At 39.3% G+C, this 25,975-nt stretch overlaps 1 protein-coding gene across 2 annotated transcripts in view; it reads left to right on the forward strand.

Moving 5' to 3' along the window:
* The first annotated feature begins 9,123 nt into the window (after window positions 1-9,123).
* The window catches only part of WIPF3 (WAS/WASL interacting protein family member 3), a 34,799-nt gene continuing 17,947 nt past the window's right edge, over window positions 9,124-25,975 (forward strand). For both annotated transcript variants that reach the window (XM_058818054.1, XM_058818057.1), the window contains exons 1-2: window positions 9,124-9,206; window positions 22,779-22,948. In XM_058818054.1, coding sequence (XP_058674037.1) covers window positions 22,832-22,948 — 117 coding nt within the window. In that variant the 5' untranslated portion in view covers window positions 9,124-9,206; window positions 22,779-22,831. The remainder of the gene's footprint in view (window positions 9,207-22,778; window positions 22,949-25,975) is intronic.

The following is a 25,975-nucleotide window of genomic DNA, read 5'->3' on the forward strand; positions in this document are numbered from 1 at the left end:
ATTCCAAAGTCCTGTCGTGCTGAACACCAGAATAATCAGCCTGATTAGGGCTGAACTGCTCCTCTGCACACTGTCTTTGCTAACCTTGGAAATTCAATTTGAAATTATTTCATCTGAGCTGGTTCTGTTTATTCATTTAGCTTTTGAGCTGAAGTATATCCTATGTTTACAAGATGAGTTGATTGGGCAGTTCTGGATTCTGCAACATTTTCTAAGGGAAAAATATTCTTGTATTCTTTTACTGTTGTACTATCAAGGATCCTCAGATGGTTTTCTCTGATCTTACCACAAATATCATCCTTCAGTCTCAGAATAAAAATGTGATCTCTGCCTTGGTACACTTCATCTCCCAGTATTTTCTAAGAATGTGTTCAGCTTTGACCCATTCTACCTCATGTTCAGGTAAGTTTTCTTTACTTATAAGAGTTTATCTGAGGATGAATATAGTGGCTTGATAAACATATGATTAAAACCAAATGACAAAGCACAATAATAGAACTAAATAAAAGGGAGTTCAATGGCAAGTTTCTGATAGAGAAAACAGAAAAAAATATCTTGCTCCAAATTCTGTTAATAGGTTTTCCACTTGTGGGACTTCTGCATTTACATAAATTACCATCTCCTCTGCAAAAGATTATTAATCTTGTTTTTCCTAGGGAATGATGAAATTTGTGGTGTTGCTCGTGTTGCCTTCTACTGAGGAGCACTAATGCTTGTGGTTATTTGGGCTAGGTTACCACAGGTGGAGAAATCAGAGAGTGAGGGCTGGGTTGTATTCTTGGTGTTTTGTCACCTCCAACTAGATGATAGAAAAACTTGCAACAGCAGTTGTCATGTGTCAAAGAAGGTGAGGAGTCTTTGTCATCATCAATAAGAACTGTAGTGGGTCTCAAACTCTCACAAACTCGAAGGAATCCTGCTTTGCCCTTCCATCCTTTAACATCATTCCCTTCACAAACCAGACAAAACCCACAATTTTTATTTTCATCTCAGTATCTTGAACAGATGAGTAGGCAATTAAGCCTTTTCTGTGCCCTACAGGAGAACTGGATGCAAACAAGAAGATGAAAAAGAGTGTTTTTGACACACCATGCCTTTCGTAACTTGCAGGACAGTTACTGCAGGCAATTGAACTATTTCTCTGGAGATTTTTTTTTTCTCAGATACTTTTACATCTGGCTTTTAATGCAGAATTCATTAGCACTTTAAGTCATAATAATGGAAAGTGCATTGAGATCCTGAAACAAAAACAGTTGTTATTACAAAGTATTAAACATTGAGTAAAAGAAGCAGCTCCTCAGTGGTACGTAACAGTTACAGCTTTTATTCCACAAATCACTTAAAGCCACTTATAACCACTATTATTAGGCATAAAAGCCCACTTGGGCTTTATGAATTCTGGAGAACTGAGACAAAAAGATTGCTTCAAAGAGAACAGCATCTTGATCATCATAAATTTTTTGGCCCCTGTTCAAACCTGGCCATAAAAAAATGGAGATTATACCAACCAATTGCATAGAAAAAAAGAGTCTGAAGATTTAAATACAATGTATCTACAAAGATTTTATTTTAATTAGAACATAGCAGAATAACAGCAGCAACCTGCAGTGATATCATCAAATCAAGCCTGTTTCTATGGGAACACCACCAACTCCCAGAAATTATCGTGTCAGTTTGCCATAAATAGAAAAAAAAGGAAAAATAAAAAAGAGAAAAAGGAGAAAGGAAAGGGGAAAAAAAAGATTACAGAAGAAAGAGAATGAAGAGATTGAAGTTCTCTCCTTTTGATATTGCCAACATGTAGTCATTTTATTCTAAAATAAAGTAGTGAGGTAAAAACATCAGTTGCACTGGTCCTGCCACTCATTCGAGGCCTTGAACACCTTTTCTGAAGACTTTCTAAAGTGTTTTGTAGAAAGAAAACTTATGCAATGCATTGTTCTATACTGATCTCCCTGCTTCCTGCATTTTCTATAGCATGAGTGAGCTCAGGATTGCTGTAGGAGAGAGAAATAATTTTGATCATAGCTACTTGCTCTGTTTCCTCATTTCCATTTTTCTGCTAGCTCTGTAATTTGAAGGTCTGGCCTGAAAGGGATACAACTACAGAGAGAGAAAAGTAAACAATGAACACACAAACAGAAATTATTATTTCCCTCCATATGCTTATCTGATTGTCCCCCTTTCCTAGCAATCTTCTTTCCAATAGCTACCTCCATCCCAGTGCCTTCAGTAACCTCATAAACAAAGGGAAACCACTCAAGTTCCTCCCAGGAGTACCTAGAGAAGTCATTTCCCTTTGGGACTCCAGTCCAGCAGCATTTCTGCCCTCTGACACTCAGCAAGCTTGTTTCTCTGGCTCTCCTCACCGCTGACACAGGCTCCCTTCTGTGGAAGTAGTGCCTTTCCAAAGAGCAGCCCAGGCCAGGAGGAACAGATTCCTGGAACTTTATTCCCAGCTGTGAAACTCTCTTGCTTATGGTTTGTGACTATTTTTTCCGAAGTGCAAGATGTCTGTTCTATTCTCAATGATTCCCATTAATTATTCTCTCTCCAGCCAGACCTCCTGCAATTATCCATTCTAATCTTTTTGAGTTTTGCCATATTGTTAGGAATATTTCTTGAATGCCACACCATAACTTGTATTATTTGCTTTATATGAAAAGAAATCCTCCACTTTGAAGTAGCCCATGATAATAAATTACTATTGAATTTTACCTCATTGAATGACTGAAATAATAATGTCACTTTCAGCAAAATGAGACAGTGATAGTAGCTGCTGCTGAGAATATTGGCAGTGAACTTGATGATAGTCCTTCAAGTGCAATCTTTCCCCCTTAACAACTTGATTGAAACTCCTATCTGCATACAGCACAGCAGAGGGCATGCCCGTCTTCAGATCCCCACAATGAGTCTAAAGTACTGTAAGTGGGCTGGGAGAGACAGCAACGACATTTCAAAGAGAAAAATGCTTTTAAACATATATTAAATGGTAGATTCCACCACTTGTAAAGAATATGTGTGAGCCCACTTGTTTCTACAGATATTATGGAAGTTTTTTATCTGCAGTAGAATGTAAAATTTCAGATTTTGTTGTTAAGTACGGAAATGATGAACAGGCATTTACTAACATTTTATTTACATCATAGAATGGCTTGAGTTGGAAAGGAACTTAAAGATCATCCTGCTCCAACCCCCTGTCATGAGTAGGAACATCTTTCACTAGACCAGATTCCTCAGAGCCCCACCCAGTGTGGCTTTGAACACTTCCAGGGAAAGGGTATCCACAGCTTCTCGGGGCAACCTCTTGAGCTGCCTCACCACCTTCACAGTAAAGAATTTGTCAGTTTCAAAAGAGAAATCTTAGTTTCAAACAAGGCTATAATTTTCTTTAGACACAAAGGGCCAAATTATTACTTCAAAGGAAATCTGAAGGATTTTCAATAATATATCTACACGTTAAAGCTGAAAATTTGCTTATGCAAATAAATAATGAGGCCCGCATGCCTCCTATTATCCAACGACACAGACCAACCCCTCTACATGAGCATGATTTTAAGGACTGCATAGTTGAACAGTATTTCAGGTTTGACTGGTGGTGAACTAGACAGAGAAGAGGAGCACTCTGGAGGCAGAGTACAAGGAAGTACAGTAATTTGCTGAGAACAATCAGTTATGGCTGAGTTACCACCAGGAGCTGTAAGGACAATCTGATAACTTGTACTCAAGATGTGAACTCTCACCTCACTTTGACTACTTGCACATGCAGCATTAATAGCTGTGCATGCCATGGTGTAGGAGACTTCCATTTGCTGTTCTGGGTAAACTCTGAGCTAAATCCTGTGCTTGACATCAATGCTTAAAAACAGAAGTCTTCAGCATAATAGGCCCAGCATGTAGAAAAACATTCATGCTGATTCTCCGCTTCAGTGTGATAGCTGAAGCAAAAGGAATTTCAGGGGGCGGGGTGGGAAGGAGGGGAGGGGTAGCCGAGGGGGGAAAGTCTTACAAAGATCACAAAGTATCTTTCTATTTCAAAAAAGAGAAAGCAAAGGAAAGCATCCTCTTCAAACACATTATTTCTGCCTCCTAATTATTAACTTCAATTAGGCTCCCCCTGGTGGGGATGAAAAGGGCACGCTCTGAAAAGTGAGAGCCTGAAATGGTATTCTGATTCTTGCCCTATTTCACTTTTCACCCTAATTGCAGACTAGCACCGGACATGCTTTCAGCTCATTATTCTCTACAGAAGCCTGCTAATGGTATTTCATCTGCTGCCTAATTCTACAGTTTTAACATGGAAAAATTCCTTTCAAATTCAATACCAATGAGAGCAAACAGTAGGTCTGCCTCTCTGCTTTTTGTTTAGCTGTTCAGTAACTGGATAAACATTAACCAGCTGGATAGTGCAATTATAATTTTTTTTAAGGTACTGTAAATGCTTGCAACAGCATACTATCTGGCAGCCTCACAAATATTAATGAATGCATTCTTGTTCCACTCACACTATTAAAAGTGATTAAGTACTTTCACAGAGGTCATGCAGAAAATGAATGGCAGAACCAAGCACCGAGGAAAATCCAAAGTTTTTTCCTAAGAGATACTTTTTAAGACATCCCACAGCACAAGCAGAAATAAGAGGAAGAAATGCAATTAGAGAAAGAATTGACATTGGGCACTAATTATTTACTAGGAGCCTGAATGTATTTAGGCTTCATTTCCAATGAACTCAGCAAACAGCTTGCTCAACAAGATCAGGAGTAAGGGTTTAGGATTTGGATTAAAAACACAGAAAAAAAGTAAACACTAATACCCCTCTCTAGGGAAATCATCTCTACTAATTATTTGTCTACAGCTTTCCTCAATATTGCTGTCTAAACTGCATTTATAAACATGGCTCCATTGTTCTGTAACAAGCAAATAATGCCCTTTTAGGAATTTCTTGCTAAAATGTATTAGAGAAAATTAAAGTTCTGAGCTATTATTAATTCTCTATAGAAAATACTTTATTTTTACCAATAATAAGGGAAAGGTAAATATTTGGAGACAAAAATATGGGAATATCTGTTCATACATAGGAATGTCTCTGTTAATTGTGTTAGCTCTAAAGCTAACAAAGTCATCAAACACAATGGCTGAGACTATTATTGTAACAATTTTCAAATGTTGAAAGCTATCAAGCAGTGTAATCAAATGGCACCCTGAAAGGAAGAAGCTTTTTATTGTTTTTGCTCTTAAGCTTGTAAGTTTCATGCATTTTTAATGCAAAAAAATTTTTTACATTAGTCAAAAATGCCTTGACCTCTGGGTATTTTTGTTGTATTTTACAAATGCATGCATAAACAAAGACAAATACAAATGAATTTACATTTTTGAGACATATTTAGCCTTGATCAAAGTTTTTTTTTTATTTGTGTGTTAAAGTTATGTATGTTTTGTTTGTGTTCAGTGGTGACCAGAAAGCTTTACATGTGCTTCTTATTCAAAACACCAAGGCACAAATGCTGTAAGAAGATTTTCAGCTTTTTCTTATATTGTCTGGAGAGGAAAAGAAGTGTAAGTACTTAGGATAAGTATAAGCACTTCTTTGGCAAGTATTTATGTTGGCACATGCCAGGAAAGCTTCACAGATTGTTGTTCTCAAAATCAGTAACCATGCCAAATAGTTCTGATTCTTTCTCTGTTTGGGACACACTACCTCATTTTCATTGGTTTCATTTATTTCAGGTACTTTTCATTTTCTTGTATGGCATTTTAAGTAGTCTTGAAGAAGAGAGTGTCATAGACACATTTTTAGTGCAGGAAAGTACTTTTAACTTAGAGATGATCAATGATATATTTGTTAAGAATGATCATCATCTAGTATTGAACAAGTTATGAACAGGAGGAAACTCCTATGAAGTTATATGTGGGGTTTTGTTCTAATTTATATTTGTTTGTAGTAAAAACATGGTGAATCAAAATGAAATTTTCTCAGTCTCCATCAGATACTGCAGCAGCTCACCACAGGCCATTCACAACTCTCCCATCTTTGATGGCCGTGACTTCTTTGTAAAGAAGACAGAGATTCTGCTTCCTCCTGTAGAGCACATTCATTTGTGCTCTTGTTAGACTACACTTTTGCTATGTTTTAGAAACTATAGGCTCATAATGAATTTGGCTTTCAGCAGAAGGGCCAGGACCAGAAATGGAAAGGGTGCAAAATTTCTCATTAAGTCTGACAAGATTGAAGACCTTCAGCTGGGGTTCAGCTGCGCAGGACACAGCAAAGGAAAGAAATGTAGGAGAAAAGTACTAGGTGTAGCAGCTGTAGGAGAAAAGTACCAGCTGTTTTTTCTCGAATACAAAGATGACAGGCCAGGGGTGTTATGTTGCTCAATACAGACACTCAGAAAATCTTCTCCAGATCAACCTCAGAGACATGTTCCCAGCCTGTGACAAAACTCAAAATAACCTTTACAGTTGCTTGTGAAATGGTACCAAGGAACTACAGAGAGCCAGCAGCCCAAGTCTAAGACACACACAGAGATTCTCCCTTTCTAAATAGATTGATGTATTGTTTGATTCGTGTTGAAAAGTATTTGTCAAGAGTAAAAATATAATTACAATACACAACATAATTTTTAGTAGTTATGCAGGCAGAATGTGTGGAAAATAAAATTGCATTTATGGCCATGGATTGTAAAGCATATCAGTGTTAGCTGCAAATATGTTTGAGGCAAATTTTCAGTATTTTAAAACACTTCAAATAATCTTAAATTGGTAATGATAATAAAATCCAGGAAAGATAATAAAACTCAGGAAAAGCACGTCCTATATGATAATGTAGGGTAAGTTTTGTCCCCGCTACATTACTCTTTCTGTGATCTCAGATACAGCTGGGAGGAAGAAAAGCAGGAGAGGAGGAGGAGGAGGATTACGTGTGGACAACTAGAAGAAATGAGTGTTTCAGTGCACTGGCCTTCACAGAACTCCTTCAAGTTTGTGCAGAAGTCTTTGGCCTATTCCGCTGCCATCGAGTGCTCCAGTACCTTCCTTCCAATTCAGCAATGGAAAGGGAGTGCCTCTTTCCTTTTTCCTTTTCATCTATATCTCCCAAAGACAAAACAGAAAGAGGAGACTTTCATAAGTCCTAGGCATGCAATCCGGTAGGATTCTCTGAATGAAATATAATGTATGACAAGTTTCTGTACCTAGCCAAGAGGTAATGGTACCTCCTGCAGTGTTTTAAATGTGGGCAAACTGTGTACCACAGGAAAAGCTGATAGTTTCAGACCAGACCAGTGTGCAACCTTTGTACTGGGTCAGTCCAGCCTCGTAGGGTAGAAGTGGTTGCTGCTGCACTGGACAAATTCTGCAGAAATTATGTGGACCTTGTTGAAAAGTGAAAGAAATCAAATTAAAGGAACAGGACAAAACCAGTTTTTTTTCCGACAGCTCTTGCAGCCTGATCCTCTGAAGTTCTTTTTCTATCTAATCCAAAAGGTGGACAAAGTTCATTTCAGCATTAGCAATCTAAAATCAAGTCTCAGCTGAGACTAATTTGCATGAATAATGAAAGCAGTTTTCAAGTGCGGTATTTTATATATATATTTATATATATATATATATATATAAATATATCTATATATTAGAGTAAATGCTGATATTTTGATTTTTCTGGAGCACTACCTAGGTCCCTCTTGGCTTTGTTTTGTGCTTTGAAGTTCAAACTAGTGACCAGCTAGAAGTGGATTTAGTGCTCCCTGAGTGCTGTGGAAGCAACTGAGGCAGATACTTAGGACTTAAAATTATTTCGTCTGGCAAGCAATCAAGAGAATATTTTCAGAATAATAAATCAAAGTCACACCTCTGGACAGACAGGACATGGAGATCTAGAGCATTGATTTTTATGTCCATGCCCTGATGAGCAGAAGTACCACAACAGCCCATTGTTGACTTTCCACCAATCTCAGACTGACATTGCCATCATTCAGGTCCAAGTGACACAGATTTGTCTGAACTGCTTTATAGGCAAGCAAGGCAATGAAAAACACCGTTTTACATTTCTACAGCTAAACAGATGTTCCAGAGAAATCCAGTGAAGACGGGCCTGCCTCTCAGCCAGCTGAAAATACCATCCAAAGGCTGCTGGGCAGACCAGAGCCCACATTATGATTTTTAACTTAATTCATCAGCATCATCATTCTTGAGACACTTGCACATGACAAACTCAGGGTGCCCCATTCCTCCAGCTGTCTGGGAGGCTGCTCCACTGCAACTCCCTTGCCCTGACAGAAACATGGAAGGTTCATTAGGGCAAGACCTTAATACTCCCATCTTAAAGCAGCCTTGGAATAAATCCAGAAGAAAACAAGATTTAATTTTTTTCCTAGCAATCAGGGATACAAAAGCCAAGGGTGCCCATCCAACTCCAAGTGCAAGGCCCTCAGGGCACTGCAGGGAAGAAGTGGTTTGGCAGGTGGATGTGTTTGGGACGGCGTAGTGCCATCTTTTTTCCTTGCCATGGGGCAGCATTTTGGCAACCACGTGGGCTTTCAAAAATAGCTTTGGCTCTGCCGAGGCACCAGCATGTGAGAGGGTGCGCCAGGCTGCAGCCGGACTTCACCCTCGCACCAAAGCCGCCGCGATCCAGGGCTGGGGGTGAAAAGCGGGGCCCGCGGGTGGGCGGGCTGTGTATGTGTGTGCATGCGTGTTAAATTACTACTTTTAAAAATATACATTTATTTTTATTCCCTCATGAAGACCGGGGCGGGCTTTTCCCCCCTCAGGATCCTGAGATCCCTGCCCTCCTTTCCCCGCCCCCGCCAGGGGAGACGGGCGGCCGCCGTACCTGGCGCCCTCTGCCCGGGAGGAGCCGCCCGGGCCCCGTCGGCAGCGGCGCCGAGCAGGTGGGCGCGGCGGGGGCGCGGGGTGGGGCTGGGGGTCCCCGGTGCCCCGGGCCCCCTCACAGCTCGGCCAGCCTGGAGTGCCGGGCGGGGGCGCGGCCGCTGCCTCCCCTCGGTCCCCTCTGGGGCCCGGGCCGGGGCTGGGGCTTCCCCGGTGCCGCGGGCCAGAGACGACTCGGCGGGCAAAGTTGGTGCCGCGGCTGGGCCCCGGCCCCGGGCCGCGTCCGGCCGGCGGGGCAGCGGGGGACCGGGTGACCGCGACACCCGCGCCCCTGGGATGTGGGTGCTCCCGGCGGCGGAGGAGGAAGCGCGGCTGAGGTCAGGCACGGGCTGTGCGCGGTGCTGCTCCTCTGTTGTGTCAAGCAGAGGGGCTGTTTTCCGGCGGCCGTGGATGGCAAGAAGTTGTTAGGTTTTTTTTTCCCAGTTCTCGTCATTGAAGTAGATGTGCTGGAATAGGTCAGCCGAGAAAACGGGGCTGAGTGATTGTGAAAAGTACCGTGTATTAACTACTTATGTACATATTGGAGGGGGAATGCTGGAGAGATGTTGGAAAGAAGCTCTTAAAGGTTTAATAATAATTAACATGGATAAAATCGAGACTAAAGTCTAGTGACTTTCGCATCAGCCTGCTGTTGCTAATTCAGAGTGACAGGGAATGTGTTGGTAAAGGGTAGCACGCGGATTTTTATTTCTCTTTGGATATGCTTAGGGTTTGCAAAGACATGGAGATGATGGGTTATGTGACAGCCTGTATCTCTGGGGTTGGGAAGGGGGGCCGGGCTTGTGTCGCTCAAGAAATTCAGGAGCTTATTCAGGAGAATAGGGAGAACACATGAGACCTGCGTGCCTTTGTTTTGTTTGGTTCTGAAAGTGGAATATTACTAAGCGAGGTTTCTGAAAGATAGCAAAATAAGTCTGATTTAGGAGAGGAAACTGATATAAGGTAAAGTTTGATGATTTTTGCACAGAACAGTCTTGGGGTGGTCTGGATTTATGGGCTAAAGTCTGCAAGTGCTCCTGCTGATTCAGACAGTGACATTTTGCTGAAATTGCGATAGCAGTGATACCTGTTACTGTGCACGCTGCATGAATCAAGTCGTTGAACTGCTTCCTGATACAATCAGTGTTTTCAGTTTCTCCATCTGTGTATGCGGTGCAAGTTCCTGTTTATTTCACAACGTGTGTTTGTACAATCTTTGTTAACATCTTCAGTTCGCGTGCTTTGTACTGAAGGACAAGCCATGGGGCAGATGATGAAGGAAATGAATGCAGCTTTAGTGCGTGATGGCAGTCGGAGCCGGGACACTTGTTGGGCACTTGTGTGCGTGGGGATGGTTCCTGTTCCCTGTGAACCTGTGACCCAAAGCGTGTCCCGGCTGGAATGCGCAGGCGGTGCTGCCACCCACGGCTCGTACGGGACAGTGCCCTGCGTGCAGTGGAGAGGCTGAGTCTGCTTTGCTGGCAGGTACCGGCTTCCATGTGCAAGATAACATATGAGGAGCTCAGTGTGGGACACTTAGAGCAGATTGCGTAAGTGTGGTTTTTTAATTGATAGACTGCTTTGGCTGTTTTGCTGTAGATAATGATGGCAAAATCTGGGTTAGACTCATGACCAGAAAGAATGCTGTGGGAGTTGATGTTTTTCCTGGACAAGATGCAGGTTACGGAATGGGGCTTGCAATTGAAGTATGAAACTTTTTTTATTTGTGTTTTTTAATAAAGGATATATATTCTCTAAAGACAGGGGTGTATAAATAGTTTGACCAGCTTTGCATACAGACTTTGGTTGCTTAGGGGCAGATGCAATGTTTAATTCATTAGCTGCAGTGCTCAAGTTATTGCTGGTTTGGATCTATGCCTGAAAATAATTGAGATGCACTTGAAATTCAGATTCTATGATTGTACTGCCCTGGAAAGGGCAAGATATGACTGTATTTATCAAATCTTGTATAATACAAAGCAACTTCCTCTTTTTTTCTCTCACTCCTTCCCCACCTGTAAGAGGAAATATATATAAATAAAGATCCTGTAACATCTCCATTTCTGTTACTGCAGTAGGGGAAGGTACAGTAAATGTTTGGAGTCTCTACATAATGAATACTAAATCTGAACTTGCAGAAAGTATGTAGATAGTTGGTTTTTTAACAGTAAATCAAAACATAGCACTATCACATCTCAGCAGTCACAGCATAAAAGTCAGCTGTTTGTTGAATGTCCTGACAGGATATAGCCAGATGCTAATAGTTATCAGCATTTTTATCTTAGTAATTTTATTGCTTGATGAGGTCTGTATTTTGGGAAACTCATTGTCCTCTGAAAAGAAGACCTTGAACAGAAAATAATATCTTAGTCATAACAAATAGAAAAATATTTGCACATTTTAAGAGACAGATTTCAAGAACTCCAAAGTAGGATAACACAATTTAGTATTTTACATCTAAAAAAATTAACTTATGTTGAGTATTAAAAAGTTTCGTATTAATATTTTAAAATATTTTAGCTCCAAAGGGAAGCAAAACAGGGAAAAGACTGATATGAAATCTCTTTGTTTATAAGTCATAACTCACCTATAATAATTATTTTTTCAGACACATTTGCTTTTGTGGAAGCTTTTCTTCTCTGTGACTGGGACTAGTTCTGTTCAGTCATGCGAAGTAGGTGAGACTGGACAGGCTCAGCTCAGCTTTCTTGCCCTGTAAGTTACTGATCCTGCATGTGTGTGAGCATCTGCTGCATTGTTATGTGGGTACTTTATGCAGTTCTTTTAAGTTCTAATAAACAAGATCACAGATGAAAAGTTGAAGCTCTGGGGAAAATTATGCTAGGCTCTGCTGCACCAGAATAAAAATTCTCATCTTCTTCAGAGTGTATGTGAAATTAGTATCTAAATAAACATAACAATCAAGTGAGATAGCCAGTAAAGTCTTTTATCTAGAAGTCTTTAGTACTCACATTACACTGAGTTACCAGTGGCTGCCAAGCAGTTTTGAGATGCAGCTTTCTGGTCTGCCTTTAACACTGTTCTTACAGATCTTCCTCAGTTAGTCTATGTTCTTACACAAAGTAGTTACTGTCTTTGTGGGACTGAAGCTTTCTCAAAATAGGCATATAGTAGCAAACCTTAATGGTACTTCACGGTTGCTTTTTTATCTGTGGTCATTCTGCATCAGGGTTGTCTGGTGGCTTCATAGCCAGGATGAACAAAGATAAAAAGAGTGCTATATTTGCAGACAGAATAAACGTCCTTGGGGCTTCCAGATTGGAAAGAAACTGTATTTTTAGGCAAAATTGTATTTTTTTGCATACGCCCACCTTAATTTGACTTCTGAGTATTGTGAACTCATTCAGTATTACATACATGACAGCTGTAAAGCTGCCTTTTGATTGCTTTGAAAGAATGTAAAACAGCTAAAGGATTTCCACAAGATGCAAAAAGCATATTTTCATGCCATGGTAATTGAAACAACAGCTGAAATGGATTTCACTACCAGAAATATCTCTCTCTCAAATAAGGTCATGCATGGAGAGCCTAATTCTTCTTTGCATTGACCCTGTGTCATCTTTCCCTGTTGTTACAAATAGATAGATAACTCTCTGTGGTGTGAATGGTGTCACTCTGCAGCCAGCCCAGGCAGAGCAGAGCAACATAGCAGCTATGCTATAGCTACAGGGTAAGTGCTGAAGTGAAAAGTGGGGGAAAACTGGGCCAAAAGTCCCTACATGATTACGTTCTCTAAGCATAGGAACAGAAAATTCAGCATGAAAGCGCTTGCTCAGTCCTGACCCTGCTCTTACAAGTGTCCAAGAAAACTAAACAAAGTGTGTCTGCTCTGCAGCTTCTGTGTAATAGATATTCTATATCCTCCATTTACCCTGGTGGCAACTGCCGTGCCTGCCTTGACAAATGGATGTGTTGGCTGGAAATTTACAGTGCTAATGCTTCATTCATAAGAGAGGGGTAGAATGTAGGAAGTGAATGAATAGGTTTAGAGATAGTAACCCCTTTGTGTTGCTGCCTTTCATTGGTCTGTAAATGACTGCTGTACCATTTAACTTCTAGTTACTATATCATGTTTTCCTCTTTTCATTATAAGTAACAAAAAAAAAAAAGAAAAAAGAGGAGGACAGAATATAGTACTGCAATCACAAAGGAGGTCTTGGGGTGTTTTGTTCCTCTTTTGTACCCTCATTGTTTTAAAGCTATATGTTACTGCTTTCCTAACTGGCATAGTTATGTGTGAGAGAAAAATATGTATGCAGCAGCACTACTGATGTGTATAAAATAGTCCTGGCAGGTTTTTGGCTTTTGTCCAAGTCTCTTACACATTTTTATATGCTAAAGAAGAAAATAAATAATGCTATGTCTGTTCAAAATCTGTGGATCTGCTGTGTTAGTTGAGTAGACACGTAAAGAAAATCATAAGCATAAAAGGCAAGACAGGCTTATATACCAGCAAAACAGACTGGGGTTTTGGCAATTTATTTTCAGAGGGAATGTTTGCTTCTCTTGGGGATATGTAAATTACTGCAAAAATATCTGTCAGATTCTGCCTAGGATTTGGATAGAAAGTTGCTTTTATTGGTCAGTTGTGTGAGTGTGAACAGCTTAACATGTTAGTGATGTTACTTCTGTTGCTACAGATCATATATCCTGGAGTATTTTAAGAGTTAAACCCTAAAGAACTGATCTCACTTCTACTGAAAACAAAGGAAAAATTGGCAATATAAAAATAAGAGATGGATTAGCCCCTAGATTAGTAAATTGGCAGAGGAGGTGGGAAATATCTGTGTAAGGTACTGTGTGAGTGATAGATGTGGGGCCTAGCAGGGCATTTCATGCAGAATGAAAGCCTTTTTTAGCCTTGAAATGACTAAGTAGCAAGGAAATTATGCAAAAGCAGATTGTACAAAATATTCTTGGATCAAGTGATCATGAGTTTACATTGACTTAACAGTAGGATAAATTATGCAGTCTCATGTGGGGGTACTTGGGTTTGCTCTGAACAGACTGTACCAAGAGTTGCAAAGGCCTGGAGTAGTTGCAAAATGAGTATGTTGTGGTTACTTTGCTCCTTTCCTCTGCCCTATTTGACCTTCTTGTTTTTCTCCAATACTTCAATCTTTTATCCAATCCATCAGGTGGAGCTTAGTTCATCTGCTCTAATACTTACCAGTTCTAGTCAGGATGTATATCCTCATATCTCCTAGAATCACATTTTCTGGGTTTTTTCAGAGCTGGATCAGCCTAGTTCTGCATTCCTTCTGTTTTTCTCAGTACTAGTAGCCTGTGCTGAACCTTTAGTATCATCATGCGGAGTTACTTAATTTTACTCCATATGCAGTGTTTCTTTCCCCAGGGCAGACAGCTGTACCTTTTAAGTGAAATGCCTCTTCTTGCCTTGCCTTGCATCAACAGCAGGCAAAAGGTGCAGTGAATGGTGGCAAGGGCAAAGAAAGTGAAGAGTGGGAATGGAGAGACTGGTAAACCACTAGGAAAGGGGAGAAATATTCACAAAGTGAAGTAAAGAAAGAGGATGGGCCAGATCCAGGCTGGTTAATGTGAAAGCTGAAGGCCAAAGCCAGCATAAAACTTGACACCAGAATTCATGGAAACAAGTGAGTCCTCATCTTTAACCTGCTTGGTCTGATGGTAGCAGATACTGATTGCTCTGCAAGTATACTTGGGAGCTATTCAAAGAAAACCACTTTTCTCCTTTGTGCCTATGAAAGATACAAATGCAAAAAAAATGCTATTGCCATTTAATCACTAGAATAATTTTCCTTATTCATCAGGCAGCAAAGCTAGTTGAGTATTTTTGAATCCCTGATGTTCGTTGCTTATGCCATCTGTACAGGTATGTATCAATCACAATTTCCTCTCTAAATATAACGCCTTTCCCAGGGAATTACCAGTGAAGACCTTTCATAAGTCAAAGGGCTGAAACTTCAATTTAATAAACTCATATTGTTTTTCTCTCAGCACTTTGTTTTATTAGCAGTTCAGAACTAGGCCTACAAATCAAAACATCTTTTATCAGGAAAATTTTTTTTGTTGCAGTTGCAAATGACTGCAATTTGCTGTTCATTGTACAAAGTAAAATCATTGTCCTGAGTAAATGGATGTAAGATTGGAGCTAGGCACTTTGTGCACTTCCTTTAAAAACAGGTAACAATTTTCTGTACAAGAAAGATATTTACACCTTTATGCACATAGGCAGTTTGATCTCAGCTTTGACGCTTAAGGGAGAATAAGAACATATTGCATATTATTTTTTCAGAACAATGAGCTAGTTAAAATAACAAAAATGCAATGTTATGGTAGCATAGCAAGGCTTTCTTAATAACTTCAGAGTTTATAGTTATGTACTTGTACTTACAGAAGCCTTACCCTGGTGTAAAGAACATCTGAGATGAAGCTAGCAATTATGTCACTGAAATGGGACAGCAGCTTCAACAGGATTGACAGAAAAGGGCATGAAAGTGAGAATGAATGTTCAGAAGTTATAGTTTAATTTTTTAGGCCATTTGGGCTAACATTTTTACCACTGGAACAGAAATTAAGTAATCCAAATTTCATTGAAAACTGGAATCAAAGTTTCCCATTCTTTCTTTGAGGTGAGGATTTCCCTGACAACTTATTCCTGCAGGTGACCAGATCATTGTGTTTTACATCCCTTGTGAAAGGCACCTTCAGTGACCACAGTCCATGCTGGGGCCTAAAATTGTATTGTAGGAAAGCATGGTGCAAATTGAACTGCAGAATTTATTCTTCTTGCATTGCCAGTATTAGACTGTTTTTTAAGCTGACAGCTGTCAGCCTGACATGACATGACATGCATGCAGGTTTCTATAAATTTATCATTTCAAGATGTAAAGCTGTGAAAATCAGAGCTCTGATAAAATATCATGTGGTTGAAAGTGGAAATTTCAGAATGATTTAGGAACTGGATTTTTAAGTCCTCTAGTCTTCCAATACCCATATTTGCAAATTCTTTTCACTTGACTGGCAGTTTAAAACAAGGTTTGAGCTGTATGTAGCAAATATAGAAGAGCAAGATGCTGAATACTGCCTTGTTTGCATTTTCCATTTTGATGCTAGCTACTTAATTGGAAAGCAAAACTTTCTTCTCTTAAAGGAATTGGTTAAACAATGTTTGGAAATTTTTTTTGTAGAAACCATTCTGTGTACAAGTGTACTTTTCAAACAACTCGGTAATATAAAAATGATAGTCAATATATGAATAACTATAAAGGAATAGTTCATTAATAATGATGTGAAAACATACAATTAGCTTCTTAGCAGAGACTGCAAAATTTGCAGATGTTAACCTGAAACATCAAATTACCTCTACAGAGAGAGATCAAGCACTGCTCACGCTGATACTCTTGAGGAGTATAAGAGTAAACAGTTGTCTTCAGAATGTGGCTGTGACCTTGAATGTCTACTGAGCTGAACTTTCTTTAGCTTAGGCCAATGATTAACTTTGCTAATGGCTGTATATCAAATTCACCATTGTTTGTATAGCTGGCAGTGAAACAAGCTGTGTCTGTCTTTGTGTGGATGATGCAGTTTTAATTTCAAGGAAACCCTTTGTATAAATTGTTTCCTTTGAAAACTTATGTCTTTGTGCAAGTCCTAATTACTTCTAATTTACCTCATTTGTCTTTGGGCTCTCTAACTTCGGGTTAACACTACTACAGGCACAACATATTTCTTTTTGGTATGTGTTGTTCTTTTCTCTTAGTCCTTATTTAAAAGAGGATGATGAATTCTCTTATTCTACTCCCTTACAATCAGTCTTCTCTGACAGATCCCCATGGAGCAGAGGAAGCTACACCCTGAAATAGTCATATGTAGGGATGTGAAGTCATCTGTGCAACTTTGCCTCTAAAGGGAGGTTTGTCAAGACATAGCACTGTAACTTCTGGCCTCAGCATCACAGGGAACCCAGCGGAGATCTGCCCACAGCACACATGGAAGCAAGGCGTCTTCAAATTCCTGTAGTCTCTGCTGGGTCAGTCCTGGACAGTCTGTGGCAATTTTATCAGGCATCTGACAGAATAAGAGTCATGCTGGGCTTTTTTCAGGCAGAAAGGGGAAGCAGCCCTTAACTGCATTAAGCCTGGTGGAAATAGTCCAAGCTGAGGGGAACTTACAGTCCTTGGCTTAAATTCAGGATAGTGTTACGTGCTGTGAGACAGTCCTACAGACCCTGTAGAAGACAAATGCTGGTTAGAAGTGTTTCATCAGGTATTTAATGGAGAAAGAGCCCTTCCTTAAGGTTTGCACATTCCAATGGAATTGAAAAAGTCAGATTCTGCCTTAAGTTGCAGTGATGTAAATGATGACCGAGAGCAGAAATTTCTCTCAAGGTGTACACAATTCTGATGTACAACTGTTAAATGGTGAAAGGCTGGAGTTTTCTTAGTCAGCTGTGGGAATATACACGTGAAAGTCTTAATATATATAAGATGGGTATGTATATGGTATTTGCTTTCCTGCTGTAAATGAAAGTTCTAACAGTTTGACACTTCTACACAGTTCTTAAATGTCTCAAATGCAGCAGAGACTATCAACTATTTTGTGAATGGGGTTATCATTGTAGGGTGAAAAAGAGGCAGGATATTCAGAGGCTCTACCTTGATTCTTTCTTGTTCGGTTCTCTAAACACAAAACGTCATACACACTCTCAAAAAAAGAAAAAAAAAATGTAGCATCCACTGCTTAAATATGAAATGCTTTGATTATCTTAAAATTAGAATCTAGACCAGCTCTTTCCAAACAGAAGATTTTTCCAAGTCTTTCCCAGCTGTGTGATAGTGACAGCAGGAAAGTTGATCTGTGTAACACACATCTGCTGTTCTCTGTTTTAATCTTCCCTGTATCTGCATGTGTTGCACTGTCTTTAAAAGATCTGTGGAGATCTCATACCAGTGATTTCAGCTGTTCTTCAGTGATGTTTCACAGGAGCAAATGGGCAATTTGCTAATTAAACAATTATACTAATTGTCTACCTTTGAGATCATGAAAGTTGAGCAGATGCTTATTGATGCTGTTTTTCACAGGTAATTTTGAAATTATTTGACTTTCCTTTTGAAATATAAGGGCTTAAAAGCTATAATTCAGAACACTACAGTTTATCAGAAAATCATACTTGATTATATAAAAGTTGTTTAAAAGGTAAAAACATGTTGTGGTCTACTCTTTTTCTTAAGTTTTTAATCAAGAAAGCAAGATGAATACTATAGATAAGCTCTCCTGCACACCATTGAGTATCTCTCTCAGCTTTTCCTTTGAAGGAAGAAAACCTGTACCTTTCCCCAAAGATGAATTACCTACTTCAGGGTGTGCAGCTGCAGTGATTGCAAATCCAGTGGTAATGAATCTGTTATTTTGCAGTCCTTTCTCCAATTTGGTTATAAGAGTCAGATTTTCAATTCCAACCATGTCGTTTCATGTTGATGACTCTACCACCTAAAGACCTAGGGACACTGGCCATTTAAAAAAATACCCCTATTTAGAGTAATTTTAGTACATAAATACATATTATGCACATTTAAATAATTGTGATTTTTTTCCTCTGTCTTTTCCCCTTCTAGACATTGTACTAAATTAAAGGTACAGCTGTTTCGTGCCTTCCCTTTCCTTGATGGGTGAAGGCATTTTAGAATAGTTTGTGCAGGCATACCTGTGGTGATTCTGCTGAATGTCAGTGTGGCAGGAGAGATTTGTGCTGCTGTCCAAAATCTACTGTTTCTTAGTGTGGATCTCTGCTCCCAACAGGATTTTGTTTTAGTGTGAGCCCTTCACTGAGGCTGTGGCAGTGATGCTTCAGGAGGAGACCTTTGGGAAGCGCTTGGATCAGAGTTTGTGCATGTCTGGTAGCTGAATAAAGTGAGACCAAAGCTACAGAAAAGCTTAGGCAGAGGTTTTGAGTTTCCCACAGGCAAATCCAGCACAAGACTGAGAGCAGTTAATGAAGAAAAAAGATCTGCACCTCCTCTGTCTTGTCTGACACTTCAGATTAAATTCTGGGTGAAGACTTTATTTGGACCTTCAGAAATCTGGAGCTTGAGTTCTTACATTGATGACTGCAGACTTGTTCTTTAACCCAGCTGCTATTCAAGCTCATGCGGTGAGAACACGCAAAGAACAATCTGTGACACCTGAAATTACCAGGTTCAAAATTATCCTTACCAACAGAACAAAAGAAGACCAATTGTTTTGAGATCAGAGTAATAATGTTCTCTGACTGATGAAAAGTTCACTGCCTTGTGAGAAGTAAAACAATTCCAAAAGTATAACAAGTCCTTGCAAATGTACTTTTGAATTGCAGTGCTTATATTCCACAAAGCTGATGCAGAGCAGTAGGAGAAACTATTTTGCTTGGAACAAGGTAGAGTCATCTGCAGTGGAGTGCAAATGGGATCAAACCAGGAGAAGGAGAAATTAGGCTGCGTGTCAGGCAATCTGAACTAAAAGAGTTATTTGACTGGGAAAGAGCTTCCCAAGGGAAATAATAAAAGCCACATTATTTGGGACACCTAAAATTAGACTTCAGAAGGCACTAGAAAAAATGTACAACCTTGCTTTGGTAGGGAAGTGAACTAGAAAAGGCAGGGTTTTGGATTTTCTTCTCCTTTTTTTTTTTTGTTTGCAATAAATTCTATAATTGTTGGGCTCAATTCTGTTCTGTGATATTTAAGTCAAGGTAAGATTTACATTGCTTCTTGCCTTAGGAAACTGAGATTAAACAAAACATATAGGCTTCTCCCCTCCACTTTGCCAGCCTTTTGAACTGTATCTTTTTATTTCTGTCCCTCAGGGATAGTTCAGACCCCTCTCTTCCAATTATAAATATGCATATTTAGAGGTGTGGAGAAAGGGCACATGTGCCTTAAGGATCCTTTGTAACATTTCCCTCTTACCTGGCTCTTACCAGACACTGGAACTGATCAATATGATACTCCTTTTTTTGGTTTTAATTCAGAGTTTATTTTGATTGTTATGTGGAAATCCATAAACTTGGCATGTTCTGAAGTTATTGTGTGAAATTACTGACCATGCAGTTTTTATATATATATATGTATGTATGTATGTATGTATACATGTTTGTGTGTATATGTATAATATAGTGAGGGGAGAGGCAAATGAAATACAGCCTTTAACCAAGGAACAGAGGCCTCCAAGTAATGTGTGTTGATATATTGAAAGTGCTGCAGCCTTCTCCATAATTTTCTTTCAATACAGTCTGTGTGATATTGCTGCAGTAATACAAAAGAAGTTACCATAGCCGATCCTGCATATTAAAAAGTGTACATTGTGCAGTCATGACTAAATGTTAAGAGTCAAATGTTTTTTATTTTAAGTTAGCTTGAAGATTCCTGTCTTTATCAGCATACACTGTCTACTTGTGAGATGGCAGTGCTCCTTTCAAAGCCCACTTGAACAAATAGAGCCTCTATGGTTCTTCATTGTGTAGGCATTACCCTGTAACAGTTCTGGTATAAAACTATGAGTTTTAATGTGCACACAAAAGCATGCCAAGGTGAGGACATTGAGCCTCCAAATTTGTGTTAAGAGACTAAAGAAGGCATGTCAGCAGGATTTTCTGAAAGATGGTTCATTTGTAGAGGGTTTGAAAAAACATGAGAGGAAAGCTATATGGTGTCTCCAGTATTTCATTCAAGGGCTATGTGTTATAGCCTCACAGAATGCATTTAGCCCCAGTGCCGCTGGACAGAAGTATATGGGACTGGGATACATGGTGAACACTTCCTCTTCTCTGAATTTTGTATTGTAGTTTCTACACAGTTTCTAGTCCTTGAATTTAGGCTGCATCATTTGGAGGAACAAGTGCTGGGGCAGGGACTGGTGGAGAGGCAGCTAGAAAAGTCATCTGATGGCATTTCAGGCTGTGACTTTTAAATAGCAGGAGCTGATTCCCATTTCCTTTCTCCCACTGCTGCTTGCCTCCAATGTGATCTACCTCCTGCTGCCATTCATGTGGTCTGCCACAGGAGCGTGGGCTGTATTTTTTTTTTTTTTTCCTAATTTGACTAAGAGCATATTTCCCATTCTAAATCCTTAATGAAGACAAAAGGCCTGTATTGCAGGGTAGGAAGATACTAACCTGAAACATATTATTAGCTGGGAAGACTCATTCTCCTTATGTCCATGTTTTTGAATGGCTTAATTGAGGAAAAGAGATATCTTCTGATGATGGGTTTTTGAATAGGGCAACAATGAGGGTGGAATGATGGAGATGCTGTGATGCCAGCTTTCTTGGAAAGCTTCATTAAGAGATTATTAAAGTGATTGTAACCGATTCTGTTACAGATCAGAGTGCTTTGATCAGCCAGCCCTTTGCATAGCAATCTCTCAAGGGAGAAAATGAGTGTTTCAGATGCTCTGCACATTTAATTTTGACTGATCTCTCATTAAGTATTTTACAAGATAGAAAAGGAGAAAAATACTCATGACATTATTGGGATATTGTTCATGTACTCTAGGTAGGAAGTGAACAAGTCTGCATGTACATTTTAATTTCACTGCCTCTTCCAATCTAACCCTCTAGCAAAACAGCCAAATATTCCACTCAAGACTATAACTTGCCTCATTTCTATGCTATCTCCTCTCTTGAACTTTTCCAGATTTAACTGTCATGCCTTCTCCCTACACAGATGATTCTGGAAAAGCATGGAGTGCCTGTTTTTAAAAATGAAGGGAGAAGGAAGGGGAATAGGTTCTGGGAATTATGGTCTTTTTAACTTAACATCAATTTCTAGTAAAACATTAAAATGTGAAAAATGTTTCTAAGACCTTTCAGGAGTCAGGGAAACAAATTATGACCTAGAGAGATGTATAAAGAGTAAATGTGAGAAACCAATGTAATTTCTTGTTAAGATAAAGCCTTGCAGAAAGAAAAGACAGAGCATATTACATATTTTGTGTTATAGTAGGGCTTTTTACACTGTTTCATATAACATTGTGAAGAGTCTCAGAAAATAATCATGACATGATGGATGTAGAACAAGATGTAAAATTAGATGTGTTTGGAGCCTTTATCCAAGTGTCACTATCAAAAGATTTCAAGCATGGCTTGCATAGGCCTCCTTTGGCACTGCCTAGTACTTTCATTTGCAACTTCAAAATACAGGGGTTTCTTGTTAACTTTAATGATGACTGAGTCATGCTGAGGGCATGGTTAGGTATGAAAATCAGTGAGTGATGCACTGTCATTCTACAAAAGATTTTTTTTAAAAAAAGAAAAGCATATAGCTTTTGTTGGAAGATATGTGCCTTTTTGTCAGTGTATTACTAAAGAATTGTGAAAATTAACATTTAAAAATGGCAGGAAAACCACTTGACTTTAACACTTGAGATGTCTGGTCCTTGATATTATATAATTTGGTAATTGAAGCATTAATTTGCAGAATTATTTCTTTATTTATTAAATCATGAGGGGCTTAAAAAGTCCCTTACTCTCTCCTTAGAGCAGCAAACCTCTGGCTTAAAGTCAACTGAGGTTTTGTCCCAGCAGGAGCGTCTACATGTGGTCGGCTGTGATTTGTTCTCTGCAGAATTGCATTTCAGGGCTATGGGCTAGGTTAAGGCAAGATGTAATAGTTGGACAGGCTAGCATCTGTGAATTTGGTACTCATGGCACTGGTCCAGATCCGTGAACTTGTTCTTTAGATGTATGTTGTCATCATAACTGTAATGAGGCTGCTCGTGCTGTACTTTTGGAAGCAGTGCAGTATAAAAGTCTTCACTCTGCTGAGAGCTAGATATTTTGGCCGATTCAGCTTGCAGTGTATAAACCCATTCCTCTCTGTTTTTCTTTTTATTCTTCCACTTTTCCTTTTCCTCCCTTCGTTCTCCTCAAGGACATAGACTGGCAATATTTTTCACAACTGGGTGAAGCTAGAAATCCGAGCAGATGCCTGTGCCACCACCGCCGCCGCCACCTCCTCCTCCACCACCTCCACCACCACCTTCTGCAGGGCCCCCTCCACCACCACCACCTTCTGCAGGGCCCCCTCCACCACCACCACTGGTAAGATTGACTTTTCATTTCTGTGTGCAAAAGCTTAGCTGTAGTAGTCAGCTCAGAGCCCACAGGGTTTTGGCATGGATATTCACAGCAAGTATCTGGGGCAGATGTTTGTTTTGCTGGCACTGATTCTGTTCTGATTACAGCAGTGATCTCCAGAGTGGGGTGTGTGAGATGATCCATTGATATATGGGATGAAAATACTGCAACTTCAGTCATATATGTGAATATTTTATAAAGAAATAAACCTATGTGTTTTGGGGTGCACGCTCAAAAATTTTGTTACTGCTAGGAGTGCATGATCAAAAGGTTTTGAGATGATTAGAGTGCATATGGTGAGAATTTAGCATTTGTGAATTCTTTTCCAGCCAAAGGGAATTCATTTTTCTATTGGTAATGCTACAGATGGTAAGTATTAATTTCTTCCTCCTTTTTCTTACAGCTTCTATTAAGACTCACAGTGTTCAGCTGTACATTTTGCCCTTTCTAGCACACAGTGTCTTCCTGGGGATACAGCACAATATTCTTTTGTACATGTGCAGGAACAATTACAGCTTGTAGCAGATCATTACTGTGTGTGTCATGAAGTAGAACATGTGCCTTGCCAGCATGTTTGCAATAAGAGGAGGATGCTCTGGGTGAACTTTCAGGGTATTACATTTTCATACCTTCACAATCAATTACTGTACTTATTGTAAAACCTGTTTAAGTAATTCCTTAAATTCTGTGATCCATTGGTCATAACCTGTTTCTGCATTGAAATTCTTAGACTGTTTTTGAAAAAGGGAACCTGGCATGGTTTGTTCTAGTCATAAAATCTCCCCTGACTTTTTTTCATACATTTTTCCGTCACTGCTGTGGTTATTTGCAGAGTATGGTAGACTGTGTAGCAAAACAGTACATGGTACTTAAAATGTACTTCAAGTGTACTTCAAGTTTATTTTTTTTTAAGAACTACATTTCTCTGTTGCATTCCTTGGCATCTCTGCCTGTTTCGTTCCCAGGAAGGTTGGTTGATTTTGTTTGGTATTGTTCATAATGCTCTTATTTTATCTTTTTTTTCCAGAAGGAGGTTTCTTTGCAAGTTTCTTTCTGCTACTTTACAGGCCGAACAATTTTGTAAAACTCCCCATGAGTTGTGGAGATGAAGAGGAGGAGGATAAAGACAGCAAATCAAATAAGCAGTGTTTGATTCTTTTCAGCATTCAGCTTCAACTTTGGCACCAGGAGCAGTGTTTCCAATTAGCAATTCTTCTGGGCTGGTACACAACCTATACTTAGATGCTGAAATAAGTGGGCTGCATATTGTGAGCAGCTTAATGCTTACAACTGCAATTAAACTCAACAGAAGCTACAAATGTTCTTATCCTAATAAATTTAGATCAGTAAAGTATCTAGAGACATTTTTAGACTCCTCTAACATACACCAATTATAAATGACTTGAGAAAACTAAAAGGACCCCTAAGGGTCATTATGAACAAGTTTAGGATTTTTGTTTCCGCTTCCCTTTTCTGACAATTAAACCCACTCCTGTGGCAGGGTTTTGATACAAGAAGGCTTGTTTTCATATTGTAGTTGGATCATTCTGTTTCAAATGGATGGTCTCTCTATAAGTCATGCAGAATTTTGAGTCAGCTCCATCTTGGTGACATGATACATACTAGATGTGTTTCTAGTTATTGTCTGATATTGAAGCTTTGCTTTTAATAAGTCTTGATACTAAAAAGAGTATATGAATCAACACAAATAATTAATAAAATAGCATGGTAGGACATTGTTTTTTCTGCAACAGCAAAATTACTTTTCCCTGTCAAAACTGAATGAGAGACAGGATCAGGAATCTGCCTGGTGAGTTCAGCAGAAGCACAGAGTAGGAGGCTGCTCTCCAGCTGGTGCCAAGTTACAGAGTAAAACCTTATAGTTGGGGAGTCTTCAGAAACTTGCTACAGACCCTATTTTCTTTTACTGGTAAGCCCTTTTCTAGAAATTGGCATTTGTCTTTTACAGTTGCTGATCTCCTCAGCTGTTGTTACAGCTGCTAGATCTACAGTTGTGGATGGAAGAAGGAAAAATTTTTACAGGCGTATAGCTTTAAGGAAAACCTACAAAGCAAATAACTTATTATTTGCCCAACAGCTGGAGAAGTTCCAAAGTAAACAGCACAGTGATTTTTATTATACTGGTATGATTAAATCAGAGTATGATTTGCATGTCAGAAATTAAAAGTTAGGTTTTAATTTTACTATTGATATGTGGGTGAGCCACTTGTTTAATTTATGTGATTTATGTTAAAAGAAAAATGTCTGTGTGTAGTGGACACACAGGACCTGTAGTTTTTCATTATGCTATTGCAGGGGTACCACGGACTTGTCTTGCTTTTCTAGTTATGGATGAGAACTATACTTTCCTCTTGCTTTCACTATCAAGAGATTTTTAGCAGAAGTAGTCACCACATTATGTTTTCTCTGCACATTTTCTTTGCTAATATTGTGAGCCTTGATCCCAAATAATTTTGCAATCCTTACTTCATGGAAATTCTAATCACTGATGGCACATAACTTTTTTGTCCTGTTGAATCTTAAGGCATAAGAAACTTCCTTCCTAGTGTTTTTTGGCCTTGTCCCTACTGTTTTCTAAGACTTTTGCACTTGCTGATATTCTGTAAGTACTTGCACTGAATTTCGTTCACAAAAGTTGTTACAAGACAATGCAAAGTAATTTGGAGATGGTATTTTAGACATGCTAAGAGCCACCTGTGCCCAACAGCCAAAAAAAATACTGGCTGTTAGACCAAACTTAAAAGGAAACAAATTGCTGGATTTCTCAGGAGAGAATGGTGGGATGTCTGCTGTAGCAGATGCAGGTGGCTGAGTCAAAATGCAAATACAGCTAATTAGATTAATTGACCATGTCTTCAAATGCCTACCTTCTGGGGGTCATAGAGATGAGAGGGGTGAGTAGGCAGAATAAAACTATGCCCTGATGTATTTTCTGGCACTGGCTTATAGAATTTGATTCTCTTTATGTTC

The sequence above is a fragment of the Ammospiza caudacuta genome, chromosome 1 (assembly GCF_027887145.1).
Source record: "Ammospiza caudacuta isolate bAmmCau1 chromosome 1, bAmmCau1.pri, whole genome shotgun sequence".
Taxonomy (NCBI): Eukaryota; Metazoa; Chordata; class Aves; order Passeriformes; family Passerellidae; genus Ammospiza; species Ammospiza caudacuta.